This window comes from Oxyura jamaicensis, chromosome 3, assembly GCF_011077185.1.
Source record: "Oxyura jamaicensis isolate SHBP4307 breed ruddy duck chromosome 3, BPBGC_Ojam_1.0, whole genome shotgun sequence".
Taxonomy (NCBI): domain Eukaryota; kingdom Metazoa; phylum Chordata; class Aves; order Anseriformes; family Anatidae; genus Oxyura; species Oxyura jamaicensis.
Window position 1 is genome coordinate 5,617,905 of NC_048895.1, and position 14,012 is coordinate 5,631,916.

At 41.3% G+C, this 14,012-nt stretch overlaps 1 protein-coding gene across 12 annotated transcripts in view; it reads left to right on the forward strand.

Annotated features, from left to right (window-relative positions):
- Window positions 1–14,012, forward strand: part of PLCB1 (phospholipase C beta 1) — a 378,680-nt gene that overhangs the window by 226,134 nt on the left and 138,534 nt on the right. For all 12 annotated transcript variants that reach the window (XM_035320058.1, XM_035320059.1, XM_035320060.1 and 9 more), the window contains 4 exons: window positions 3,113–3,166; window positions 3,747–3,822; window positions 10,184–10,284; window positions 11,674–11,840. In XM_035320058.1, the coding sequence (XP_035175949.1) occupies window positions 3,113–3,166; window positions 3,747–3,822; window positions 10,184–10,284; window positions 11,674–11,840 (398 nt within the window). The remainder of the gene's footprint in view (window positions 1–3,112; window positions 3,167–3,746; window positions 3,823–10,183; window positions 10,285–11,673; window positions 11,841–14,012) is intronic.

Sequence of the window (14,012 nt, forward strand, 5' to 3'; positions counted from 1 at the left end):
TGCAATCCTATCAGTACCCTTTTGTTGAAACAGAAAAACAAACTGCATTAGAGCAGAATTAGGCGTTTTTCTTTGTGGCATTCACTCCCTTGAAGTGTTGGAAGTGCAAGGAAGTGCTCAAACAGATTGAGCAGCTTCCCTGTGCTTTAGTCATATGAGAAAAACAGGTTAATTTGGAAGGATGTGGTTAATAAAAACCACCATTTTGGCTGTGAAGCGCACATTCCTCTGTTTTAATCCTGCAGTATAATTTTGTGTTAGGTTACAACTAAACTTCTTTCAGTACATTAGTACTGAAGTACTGAGCAGTGCAATAGGAAGCACAGGATGGCTTTGTTGTGGAAACTTTGGTCCAGTATTGCATCCAAAGTCTGTCACCACTGGAGTCAGCACTGCGCTACTGAAATGAGTCTGTTTAGCTGCTAGCAATGGGAGTATCTCTTAGCAGGCCTCTTAATAGGAATAACATTCAATTTTCTCAAATTGATGCATTATAGCTGCAGGGAAAGAAATAGTGTTGCATGTATGCCAAAGAATTTTGGGGGAAGAAGGTGGCTAATAGTGGCGGGGTTTAACTGTTCTTCTGACACATGTCTATAGGATTCTAAACTTCAGTTAAAGCAAACTTACTTCTTCATTTTATTTTACTTCTAGCTTTCTTGAATACAGAGGAAAACATTAAATTTGACCAGAATGTGCTCAAAAGTTTCAAAAGCAGAAGAAAGAAACTCTTTTAACTCATCATTGGGACTGTTCTATTTATTTATTTATAAATCTAGCTCATTGCTGGGAGACTTGTGTGGGTAGTATTCTTGTTTGGTGATACAGTAGCACCGAATATTTCAGTTTCAAGAAGATGTGTATGAGGACACAAGGATTTATGGAAGTGTTCCTACACTTGTTAGCGATGTTAATATGCATTTTGTTTTTGAAGTGGTTGCTAGTGGAATTTTCACTTGGGAAGAAAAGCAAAGTTTATAAGAACCATGCTGTTTCTTTTTCCTTTGGTAGGCCACTGGGTAAAGTGGAAAAATAAATAAATAAATGCTCTGGAATACTTCATTGTAGCCACATTTTTCTCCAGATTGTGTTTCTGCAAAACTCATTTATAGTTTTAATTATATTCTAGTAGAAGAGACAAAGCACTCAAAATGTGTGCTTTGCTGGTGTGGTGGTTTTACCAAGCTGGGCAGCTGAGCTCCACCACAACTGCTCTCTCATTCCCCCTCCTCAAAGGTAAAGGGGGAGAAAATATGATGCAAAGGGCTCAAGGGTTGAGATAATGACAGGGTGATTCCTCAACAGTTATCGTGACGGGCTGCCATCCTTCCCAAACTGGTCCTGTGTGGGCTTTCCACTGGCAGCAGCTCTTCAAGCACTGCTCCCACATGGCTCTGTACTACGGGGTCCATCCATCCCCCAGGAGCAAACTGCTCCAGCACGGGTCCCCCACAAGCAGCAGCTCCCCCCAGACCCCCTGCTCCTGCGTGGGCTCCTCTCCACGGGCTGCAGCTCCGGCCCAGGTCCTGCTCCTGCGGGGGCTCTCCATGGGCCGCAGCCTCCTCCAGGCCACATCCACCTGCTCCACCGGGGGCTCCTCCACGGGCTGCAGTGTGGAGATCTGCTCCATGTGGGACCCATGGGCTGCAGGGGGACAGCCTGCTCCACCAGGGGCCTCTCCACGGGCCGCAGGGGAACTTGTGCTGCATGCCTGGAGCACCTCCTGCCCTCCTTCTGCACTGATCCTGGTGTCTTACAACATCACTTATAGGCTTGGCTCGGGCCAGCAGCAGGCCTCTTATCTAACCTGGGACAGAAGAATCCTTCTGGATTCTTCTCACAGAAGCCAGCCTTACCAAAGGCCCCCCATTACCAAAACTTTGTTACATAAACCCAATGCTCTGGCTGCTGCTGGTGAGCATTGTGCTGGTTACCAGTAGTCCTCACATACCAGGAGAAGCATCAGATGATCACTGTAGGCCCAACTGCTTCCCATTAGCTGCTCATAGCTACTGCACGACTCCTCTTTCAATAGGCGTTGAATCAGCTAGTGGAAAGATTTGAACAAAGAAAGATACATCCTCATCCTGCTGCCTTAATGAGCATGTGAGAGAAGTCACAGGTCCTGAGATACTGAGACGCTTTAAATACTCAGTTCAAAAGCTGTATAATTGCCTGCCTGTAGATGGTTTCAGCATGTAATTTTTATATTGTTTCAGATTAGAAGTGTCAGGGGCTCACCCAGGGCTGCTAAATATACTCTTGCTGGTGCAGAGACATTTCAGTTGCCAGCTATTAGACTTCCTTTCAGCTGAGGAGTGTCAATGTTTAGGGTCAAACAGAGAAACCCTAACAGCTGTGTAGTGGGGATGTCTTAGGGAGGCAGGGATATTTGTGTGCAACATCCAGGCACAATTTCAGCCTCTAGAAGAGAACTATGGCCACCTTTCCAGTCAAGTTGTATAGCTTGTGTGCCTCGCTGAAAGGACAGCGGGGACAGGCAAACAGGTAAATAAATATTAGCAAGCTAGAGGGAGACAGTGTGTCCTTGACACATGCTTATCCATAACTTCAACCTGAGTATCTTGCTTATATGGTGCACCCTGCATGCCTATATTCAGCTACCAGCAAAGAACATGCTTTTGTTGATGCTATGGAAAGGCAGAAAAATAGCTGGGAATAATAGCAAGATAAAACGAGAAAGCAAAACTGCCATTCATCCCAGTGAGGATTTCCTAACAGTGTGTGGATTTGAAGGTGGTAAAGCTGAAATCTTGTTTATGCTTGCGCTGGACCTAGCTGAAAGGAAGAAGACTCCTTCATCAAAAGGATAGAGTGGCTGGCAGCTTGGGTGAGGAGTTTGGAAGGGTGATAAAATTGTGTTAATGGTATTTGCAATGTCCTGTTTCAAGACAGACGTTATTTGACAGTACAAGTGCCTTACTGTTGATGGAAAAGGTACTTATTAATGGTATCCCAATGGATTTTCATTTTGGGCATAAGACTTCGGTGGAACTTATCACATGATAAAAGCAATAGTGTTGGGCTATAAAGTTGGTGGAGAGACACTTGAAGATGCTAAAAATAAAATAAGATGCTTTTCTCTCCACAGTTACACAAAACTTAAGCTGCAGGTGACACCAGAAGGGCGCATTCCTCTGAAGAAGTAAGTGTTCCGCTTTCTTACCGTGTAGTCTCTTTTGACCTTTGAGTATGAATAATCATTTGGGATAAACATGTGATCCCTGTGTCTAGAATAATCACTTTGTGATCTGTGGTATACCCCAAGGAAAGAGTACCGAACGATTCTTAGGATGTCTCTGTTTAAATACCCTTTGGCCCTAGATTATCTTTGTTACCTTCAGCCTCTCTGCTCTTGTTCCACTTGTGTATAATTTAAAAAACAAAGAAAAAAACACCACCACCAATACAAACATTAGTTTTTTTAGCTCTGAAACATATTGTGAGGATAAATACACTCAAATTGTATATCACTGAGGTAATGTGGTGAAGAGAGCAGTGGTGACTTTCTCAAGTAACTATCTGCTATAACAGGGCCTTGTGTGATGTAGAATTAAACTCATCGTGGACACCATTAATCTCACTTGTGTTGTGTAGCATCCAGCAAATGGAAATAAATAGCTAAAGACATGAGAAACTGGGAAGGAATATCCAGTCTTTAAGCCACATGGGCCAACAAGGCATGTCTTTAAGCCAATTCACTCCGGTTTGTTTTCATTTTGCAGTATATACCGCTTGTTTTCTGCTGACAGAAAACGGGTAGAGACCGCGTTAGAAGCTTGTAATCTTCCATCTTCCAGGGTAAGCATCTGAATTTATTCCTGCCCTGACGAAGTGTTGCTTGTATTCAGTGGTATTTACTCTCTGTTGAGTTGAGTATGATTTGTCCAAGGCTGATCATTTTGTGTTGGATTTGCTCCTAGATGGGGCCTCAGCAGCAGGTCTATGTTTCCCACATAGAGGTTACTGCAAACTGGAGTTTCTTTGATTTCAAATTGTATAGGGAGTAGGAATGCCTTGAAGAAGTGCAAATAGATTAAAGGAAAGGGCAGGGGGTCGTGTGATCTGCCCTGGAGAAGTCCTATGAGAATATTTTCAGAGTTCGTAACTAGTACACAGTTTTCCAGGTGCAGTTTCAGAGCAGTATTGGTTTGACATGAAGCTAATGCTGTAATCTGTTTCCTTCTCACAAAAGAGACCGTTTAAACTCATTGTAGCCTGTCTAAAAGGTGCATGAAAAAAATGTTGAATTAGTAGTGTGTCAAAGCTGTTAATAATGCTGTGGTGATGAGGCCATTGTATGCTGCTCATCCAGGGGCCCTCCTCAACCAGATGCATTTGCAGGTTGGTAATTCAGCCTCAAGAAAGCCCTTTCAAGCAGAGTGAAATCAAGTGGGTGATTTTAGTCAACACTGTAGTGAAGACAGTTCCTCTTAGGTGGAGATTCTCCTCCAAAGAAGCTTCTTGCAGGATAATTCCTACTTAACGAGGTCCAAGAGATGGAGCAGAACCAGTCTGTAGCAGAGGAGAGCCTGCATCACCTAATCCCTCACTGTTGTAGAAAGCTCTGTGCTGTGATGTTCATTCAACCTTTGTTTCCTCAAAGGCTTCTTAATAAAGCTGATTCCTAGCGCTCCAGAAGAGCTGTGGTGCAAAATCTTCACAAGCCAAAACTCTGATACTACTTTCCACTAAGACCTTCCTTCACAGGTTTCGGAGCTTTTTTGCCATGTAATATAAAAGATTATAAGAATCTTAGCCAAAGGAAGGTTCTTTAAGTATTAGCATAGGTGTCTGACTAGTTAAAAATGTTGTGAGGTTAGAAACATGAAAAGATTTATTTTAAAGATGGATTTTCATTTAATTGGTAGCAAACAATTTTTTATTAAGATATGCCAAAAACAAACAAACAAACAAACAGTGAAGCATTGCTTTTTAAATCAGTTGATTTTATTTCCCAATGCAAAAAAAAAATCCAAACATCACTGGAATCCTCAAAAAAAACCTGCAACCTTTTTCTGCTGTTTATTTTAATAGAGTCAGTTTTACATAGACATTGCTGGATACTTGTTGCTGGGATACCATTGTGAAAATTTATTCATAGTATAAAGTAGATCCTTTCTTTGCTTGGGACAAAAGAGAAACAAGCTTCATGCAACAAAGAAAACTGTGTTGATCATCTTGGAAAAAATATTTTCGAAGCTTAGTGCTTGAAAAGAATGAATCTCTGAATCTCCTAAAGGTAATGGATTAGAAGAAAACCAGAACTTCAACTTCAGTTCTTTTCTTTTGTGTTCTGTTTATTTGAACAAATAAAATTCTTAGCTTTATTTTCTTGCTTTTCTACCCCATCACACTGTGGGACAAATGTCATTCCTGTAAAACCCTGAAGAGCACAGGACTCCAGCAGCATGCAAGATATGAATATAAGGGAATCTTCCACAGCAAAATCATACTGAATATTTCAGAGTATTCATGAAAGTCTCCCAAGAACATTAACAGCTTGGGCTTTTCTATATTTTTGGATTCATACCTCATGAAGATCATTCTAAAGATTTTCTCTCCACATTTCTTATAAAAAAAAGAATACTTCTCATTCCTTAGAAAGATGGGGGTGTTGTTGGCCGGGAGTTTCATGTGATGTTTTACTGCACCTCTCAGAACCTGCGGATAACCCTAAAACACAGAATAAAATTCACAGTTATGGCTAAGAGGATGCCAAGTCATCACTTCGTAGTCTCACATCTTCCTAGTTCATAGCTTCAGGGCTGGGACAGTCCCTCATGTACCTTATGTGAAGACCTGAGCATAGGGCAGCCTGGCTGCTGCTGGTGCATAGTGTCACAGCATGGACTTGTCTGTGACAATACAAATGTCAGCATCTGGTAGCCCTTCTCTTGAGCAAATTCCATGTGTATGCTTGCCAGGAGCCCTTGTGGGACAACATGTATGCACTGCATTTAGTGGAAGAGGAGGAAGAATTCTCATTGCTTGGAAGACTGCCTTTATTCTGCTGTAGAAGAATAGACAGGCTTCCCAGAGGGCCTAAAATTAACTCTATTTCAGATTTAGAAACCTTAACAAGGGCTTGATTCTCTGCATTGCTGAGCACTCTGTCTCTGATTCAGCAAGCAGTTGGGCATGATGCAATGGGATGATTTATGGACTTTGAGTCAAGCGCATTTGCAAAACTTGGGTTTATTTATTTATGGATTGGACCTGGCACGTGTAGAGTGTTGCAGGACCAAGCCTTGTATGATCAGCTTTCCTGAAGCATTTGTTGTCTACCAGATCTGAAAGGAGAGGAATGTTTAAATAAATAGGAAAATGATATTTTAAAAAATGCCAATGAGGTTTTTGAGTTTGGCGTATGATTTGTGGATTGGCATCCACTGTTTTTTAAGCCTCGGGAAGGTGTTGTTTTGTTTCGTTTTGTTTTTCCTTTTGGGTGTTGTGGGCTGGCTGTGAGCTTTTGTTGTTGTTGTTGTTTGTTTGTCTGTTTTCATTTTAGTTAAAGGTGCTTTAAATAGCATTTGAAGAGCTTTATTTTAGTCACCTCTGACTCTGAAGACTGGTTTCCAGTTAATGTAGAGGTTCATGATAAAACACCAGTGAGCTTGACTGTTTACACAAAATAAAACAACCAGCTGTTGAGTCCTATCTGTGCAAATAATCTGAAGTAGTTGTTGTGCTGCCGAATATAAAATAGAATGGATACAGGTGTTACAAAAGCAGACGGGTAACCAGACAAATCATAAATCAACAGTGCTTGAAATTAGTGGAGTCTTAATCACAAAATAGAATACCAATATTCTGCAAAGCCTGAGATGAGAAATGCTCTAATGTGTTACAGAAAGTTTGTGATTTGTTCACTGGTCTCAAAAAAGAGATTAGCGCATAAGGTGTGTGGGTGGTTCCGAAGAGATGTGGATGGCTCAGACCAGGATGAGGAAAGGGGCAGCGTATTTTAATCCTTTCTGGCAGGCAGGAATTTGGAACCCAAATATAGTTGTCTGAAGTTGTGCCTGGGGTGACTAATGCTTACAGCAAGGCTTTCCTCACCCCTCTGTATCTCTGTGTCTTGTAGCCCACTAGTTATGTTACTGGTAGTAAATAATAAATCATTAAAATAGTCTGTATTTATGCCTGAGGACTTGTGTTGGCTGTCCTCTTTGTAGACAGGTATTGGCTACATTTTGTTGGCTATCCTCTTTGTAGACAGGTATTTGTAGGTATGTGTTTGGAAACTGAGGTATGTTTTTCTTAATTGGATCTAACTGACAAATAAAAGCCTGGATCTCAGATCATCAGAAGAGACACGTATTTTTACATTGTTGAGTACTTTCAAATCCCCTGAAAAGGAAAAAATATATATATACTAGGTCAGTAGGAGACTGTAATTCTGTGGTAATTACAGAATCAACGACAAAAATGCCCTTAGGAGAAGCACTGGCTGAGGAGCAGTAGCCTGCTGAACAGTGATTATAGGTGCATTGGGTATTGAGTTGCCACCTTTAATAAGAAATGTCCAAGCTTTACAAAACCCAGCGTTTAGGAATATGCAAGTCTCGGTGGTCCTACTCAGCATCACAGCTCAAACTGGTCAAAGCGCAGCAGGTGCAGTTTCACAGTGCCATCCGCAGCTCTTCCTGAAAAGAGCTATTGCCATCCTCCAGCTTCAGTCTACAAACTTCCACCCTTGCAGTGTATTCAGTATTTGTGCTGTTGGTGAGCTACCTGGCTCAGCAGGCTGATTCTGTGGCAAAGCATACAGGGTTGTTTTGGCTGAGTAAGATTTGAAGATGCCACGCAGTAGTAGGTAGGGTCCTGAGCAAGGGACGTGCAAGGGGAGTGGAACAAGAAGTTGCCTGAACTGTCCCAGGTGAATGTGCGTCGGTACCTTTTGATTACAGCATGAAACCCCCCTTTCTCATGACATGATACAGGGAAAGATCTTTGGTGTTGCAGTGTAACCTGGGAATCACTGGGTGGTTTTGCCTTTTGTGAAGAAGGAGTATCAGTGTTTGGAGAAACACCAAAAGCTGAGCGTGGCACATGCTGTCTAGCTGCTGACATTGCTGCTAGCACCTGTTGTCCCTGCTCCTTGGTCAGAATCCTGTGCTGGTGGAACCTCCGCTTACAGGTTGTGCCCACGCACACAAGTCAGCGTTGCGGGTGTGCAGGCAAATTCCAAATTCACACCAGATGAAACTCTTAGCATCACAGAAAGCCAGTCAAGGTTTTGCATCCTGCAAGCACTGCAGCTGACCCTAGGAAGATTGTTTGGAGAAAGAATAGGTTGCAGCATGTTTTGTTTTTGTTTTTTTTTTGGAACAAGTCCCAAAACTGGGCTTGAGCAGGGGTTCTTGGTGCTACCTATCCTCATGCTGCCTGTGATGGCATGTGCATTATGATGAGCTCCTGGGCAGCAGCTGGGCAGATGCTCACTCTGAGCATTTTGAGTCAGGGAAGAAGATCCTACAGGCAGGATTTGCTAGGTTATGCAAATATAGCAGCCACTTGTGTAGTCTGCCAAAATAAGGAAGGAGCAATGGTCTGGGGGGAATGGAGGGTGAGATAGAGCAGGGAGCTGCCCAGCTCCGTGTGCATGTACAGACACAAATGCTGAATGATGGTCATGGTACAGAACCCACTGGAGCCTCTGCAGATTTCACAGATGAAAGGAGAGTTAAAGTGACAACCATGGTGTTTATTTACTTATTTATTTTAACTTAAAGCAGGAAAAACATTGGTAAAAGGAAGGGAATTTTGCAAAGGCTTGAACTGACACTTCCGGGTTCCCTTGGTAACTGCATTAAACAGGCAGAATAAATAAAAGCAATGATTTCCTCCATCAGCAGCTTGCTCCTGATACAAGTCAGCTCAACAGCCTTTAAAAGCAAACGGCTTTGAGTCCAAATTACAATTTTCCTTCTCTGGTTCATCAGATTCAGGCATTATTTGGAGCCATTGAAAGTCTCACATGGTTCCTTTGTGATTCCAGAGATGACATTTCATAGCTTTTTGATAAAGTTAGCTCGCGTGGAGGAAATTCAAAATCAGATTTTCTGTATGTGCATTCTGCCTTTTTTTGTGTGTGTTTTCATTTTCTTTTTTTCTTTATGAGGTTTTTTCTGCACAAAATACAAGCTTCTGTACCGTTCTCCTTTCTCAGTGCATTGATGCAAATACAGAACCAGTGGGTGCATCGTTACCGTTCTGCACCAGGAGAACTGCTCAGCTTGCACCTTCCTTTGGGTACTCACTTTTCCCCAGCCCCACTAACAAAGCAGTCCATGCGGTCTTCTGCAAAAAACGTGGAGCTTTAAGACAGCATTTGCAAGTGGGAAAACTCCTGAGTTTCATGCAAAGGACTGTTTTCTTTACCCATTCCCAAAATTCCCTCCTTTAAATATAGTCGTTCTATTTTTTTCAGAGAAAAGTCACGAGGTATAATGGGGATGGTGAAACTATCATCTTGCAGCAAGAATGAATGTAAATTGTTCTAAACTTCAGAAAAAAAATCTGGTATCTCTTCTAAAGAAAAGCACTTTTACCAATTTCTGTAAAAGCAATCTGATTGCCTAATCATCTACCCTCAGTGGTTTGGATGAAGATGTATGGAAAAGCTAGTGTGTGACTCTTGCCCATCGAGGCAATATCTTAAACGTGTATGTTCAGGAAGGAAGAGGAAATATTTCTGCTACTATCAGAGAACAAGAGTATTAATTATGACTCAGTGACTCAGTTTGTTCTCTGGTTCTGTGAAAGCTTTGGAAAGATGAGTACTGTGTGCCGCCTTGCCAAAGCATGCTGGCTCAGCACCACTGGCCAGATCACCGGCTTCCTCAGGACCGCTGTGCTCATTTTGTGCTACAGATAATGTGGTTATCTGGGGAGGTGTCATTTCTTTCTTCTTCATAGATGCTCCAAGAGAGAAAGAACTTTGACTTATGGAATGAAGATGAGGAATGCTTTTTTGTTTTTGAAGATGTGCTCTTTAAGCTGCTCTGTTATTCAGGGGAATGTATTATTCTGCAAAGCCTGGGCTCCTCTAAGTTGCAGGAAGGATATCAAAAGAAGGGCAGTAGTGAGTGATCTGTTTACAAAAAGCATATAAAAGTGCCATTTGGTTCTTTCACTATTTTTTTCCATTTCACAGAATGATTCAATCCCTCAAGACGACTTCACGCCTGACGTGTACAGAGTGTTCTTAAACAACCTCTGCCCTCGGCCTGAAATCGACCACATCTTTTCTGAGTTGTAAGAAAAGACACTTTCTTTTTTTTTTCCTCCACTGATTTTCTGGGCTAGGGATGGCAAAGTAGGTTATTTAGACTACAGCACCATGCAGCAACTGCCAAGAACAGATTTCAATGTCAAGCAGGACTGCTGTTTAACCTAGGATCAAAGTTACCTCTTGTCCTGAGCTTTTGCTTCCATTTCTGATGGCCAGAGGTGACTCCTCTGGTCCTAGGCAAGCAGAACTTCCAGGTCTCATTTTGCAATATAAACGAGGATAGTTTAGGCTTCCATGAAAGAAAAGGAAGAAGAGTAATAAACAATAAAAGCATGCAATAGGCATGAATACATGTATAATTGCCCCCAGAAGCTTAATTAAGAGTTGCAAAAAATGTAGTAACTTTTAGGATTTGTGCTTCAGGAATTGCCACTATGAAATTAAATTAGCAACCAGCTACAACTGAGTTTGTACATTCAGTTACAAAGCTCGTGTTGTTCCACGGTGCTTCTGGCCCTTACAGCAAGTCACTGTACTTCCCTGTTTGAGAATAGCCTGATCAATGGAATCAGAACATGAAGCAATATGAAAGCAAATAAATTTCTAAAATACATCCTGTTATCGCCAAAGCAATTAGTGACTGTATCTTTGCAACATGTGCGTGCTCACTTACTCTTCTTTGTGCTTATTTCCTCTCAGGTTTCAGAGGAAACTCAGCCATGACCTAGTTTGCTTTCATTGAACCTAGGGGTCGACTTCCCATTGCTTTCCTGCAGAGCAGAACTAGGCCAGCCCTGAGTGCTGTAGAAAAACCTAAGCACGTCACCTGGCTAGGAGCCTTCCTGGATCTCCATCTGGGTACAAACTGTACCCAAATTCTACTCTTTTTACAAACTCCAAATAGGCATCTTTTCATTTACTTTGCAGAGTGCTTAGCAGTTTTTGTAGATTTATAAAATAAGCAAATACTGGAATAATGAAGTCCGGGCTGCTGTTATCCAGCGTTAAAACCAAATAGTTAGGCTAGGATTGCCAGTGGAGTGTTTGCAGCAAGCTCTGGATTGAATTCCAGTATTCTCTTTTATTTCTTAAATTGCTTTGTTCCAGGAATTCAAGAGGAATGAAGAGATTTTAGCAATGCTGTAACTCTTGCCATTGATGTTAATAATGCTGAATGCTTCTAAAAATCTTAGTCCTAGATGTTTGATGAAGAATGTTTGCCATTATATGCTGGCAAAATAAATTAGTTTGGACACTCAATGGGACATTGTTTTGTTGTGTTTTTTTGTTGTTGTTGTTTTGTATGATGATTTGAATTTTATTTCAGTTTCCCTGGGAAATTACAGATCATTGAACATGATTTCAAGGAAACATATTTTAATTGTTTTGCTTTTGCTTTAATTTTTCCCTAGTGGTGCCAAGAGCAAACCATACCTTACTGTTGATCAAATGATGGAATTTATAAATCTTAAGCAACGTGATCCACGATTAAATGAAATCCTTTATCCACCGTTAAAACAAGAACAAGTTCAACAACTGATTGAGAAATATGAACCCAACAGTAATCTAGCAAAGAAAGGTCAGTGTTTTCTTCTGTTCTCACTGTACTCAGTTTCTGATTTAAAACAATGAATCAATTATCCTGCAGTGCACGGTAAGGCAAGATTTGGTTCAGAATCATATTTCATTTCCAACTATCTGCTTTTGAATCATACAAGCCTCTGAGACAACATGTGGTTAATTTTTACATGCATTTAGTTGGTATCAGTTTAGGAAGGACTGCCGGTTTTGGTTATTTATTTTTCAGTATGTGCAATTGATAGTTTAGAGCAGTTGCTCTGGTGTGCAAACTTCAGCAGAAACCTTACTGTCACAATGTCTATCTGCTGGCATATGAAATGTAAATTTTAACAAAACAGTTGGTGGCATTGAAACTAAGATGACGATAATTCTATCATTGAATAACTAATAAGTCTAGCCCTCTACTTTCTTATAAAGTAGCATACAAACTAAGATGTGAAAGTAGCTGAGTGCATTTCATGGCATAATCACAGAAAATTCCCTTTTGAAAATCTCGAGTGTTGTCTAAGACATAACTGGGCATTTTGCCAAAAACAGAGAATTTTGTTACCACCGCCAGTCTTAAAATAGTATTGAATTTGTGTTTGCATCCTATTTTATTCCAATCCATATATCCCAATGATTAACCCAGCTTCTAATGCATTTACACCTTAGAAATGTTAGGGGTGGGGGAATATCCTGAAAAGTAGATCTGACACAAAAAAATATATATATATATGTTTTGGTCCAGAGACTTCAGACCCATCCTTCTAAGTTCCTAAGTATTTGCTGAGACTTCCTGGGCACCCTGAACTCCACGTCCTCTGTCCTTTGAAGAAACAGGGTCAAAACAGCATCAAAGACACAAAGCCTTTGAATCCTCAGTTAAATAAAACTGTCAAGGCAGGATCCTGTCAGTAGCCCGTTATAAATAGAACTTGCAGTTCTACTGTGAGAAGCAAAAGTTCAATAAAGTATTGCCTGCAGCTTCTGGTCCAAAGTAATTACATAGAGGCTGTTGTGTTTGAGGTAGAAACTGCTGTTACAATTAGTTATTTAAAATATCCCCCCTCTTTGTACTTGAACCTTCTTCAAGTGTTGCATCTGATCCTACTTGTCTTCCCACTGGCAGGCTGCAATTCTTTCACTCCCAGGCTAGGATCTCCTTACTGCCAAGTCTGTACTTCTCTGAAATACGGATTTAGGCAGCTAGGAGAGGCTGTTCTTCACCTTGTGCCTGAGTGCTTTCTCAGCCCTCTCTGTCTCCCGCATAGTCTGCAGGCTTCCCCTTACACTAGCGTGGAAACACATACATGTCCGTACAGAAACAGCATAAGGTATTTACTGTGATTAATAGAGGGAGCAGGAGGTGGGGCAGGTAGTTCATTGGCTGAGCACTGTAAATACTTGCAAGTCTTTTGCACACTGCAGGGTATTTCACGTCTCAAAACCTGACCTGGAAGAGGGTCTTAAGAGAATCTCTCAGGCAGCAGTGCAAATTTCAGCTGTCTCTTCCCCAGGCTCTAGGTAGCTCCCTGAAGGCAACCTGTAGCTCTTGATACAGCCATCGATATTATCTCAAAGCAAAACTCTTGTAATTTTTTTTCATAAGCCTTCTTTCTTCTCTAGTTCACACAAGTTGTTGTTCCCAGAATTTTTGATGGAGGGCTAAATCCTACTTTGTCATGCTTATGTGAGTCTGTCTTTTGACGTCAGTGAGAATACTAGCATGAGGAGATGAAAACACATTGTGACCTCGTCTCTCATCCATGTAAATATTAAATATGTGCTTACCTTATTTCACTTCAGCTACAAGGAAATCCGGTACATAAAAGATCATTCTTATTACTCAAATATTGACAGTTCATATAAGCCAAATAAAAGATTTATTAGAAAGAGTTGTGCTAACAGAACGCTGAAGTCCCAATGAAATCACTTTCTAACAATGAGGAGGGAGCATGAAAGCAACCTTAGAAAGAAGTGTGTTACAATGGTATTTGCCAGCACCCTCCAAGTAGGATCTGTGGGACTCTTCCAGCTTACCCTATTTTACATTGGTGCACACAATTGGTACAGGCACTTGCTCTGCTATAGATGCTTCCCTTCCTGAGTATGATTTATATTACTCTTTCAGAATCAGTTCCCGCAGAAAAGCCTGAGTTTATAAAGGAAAAATCGGGCCAGAGAGAGT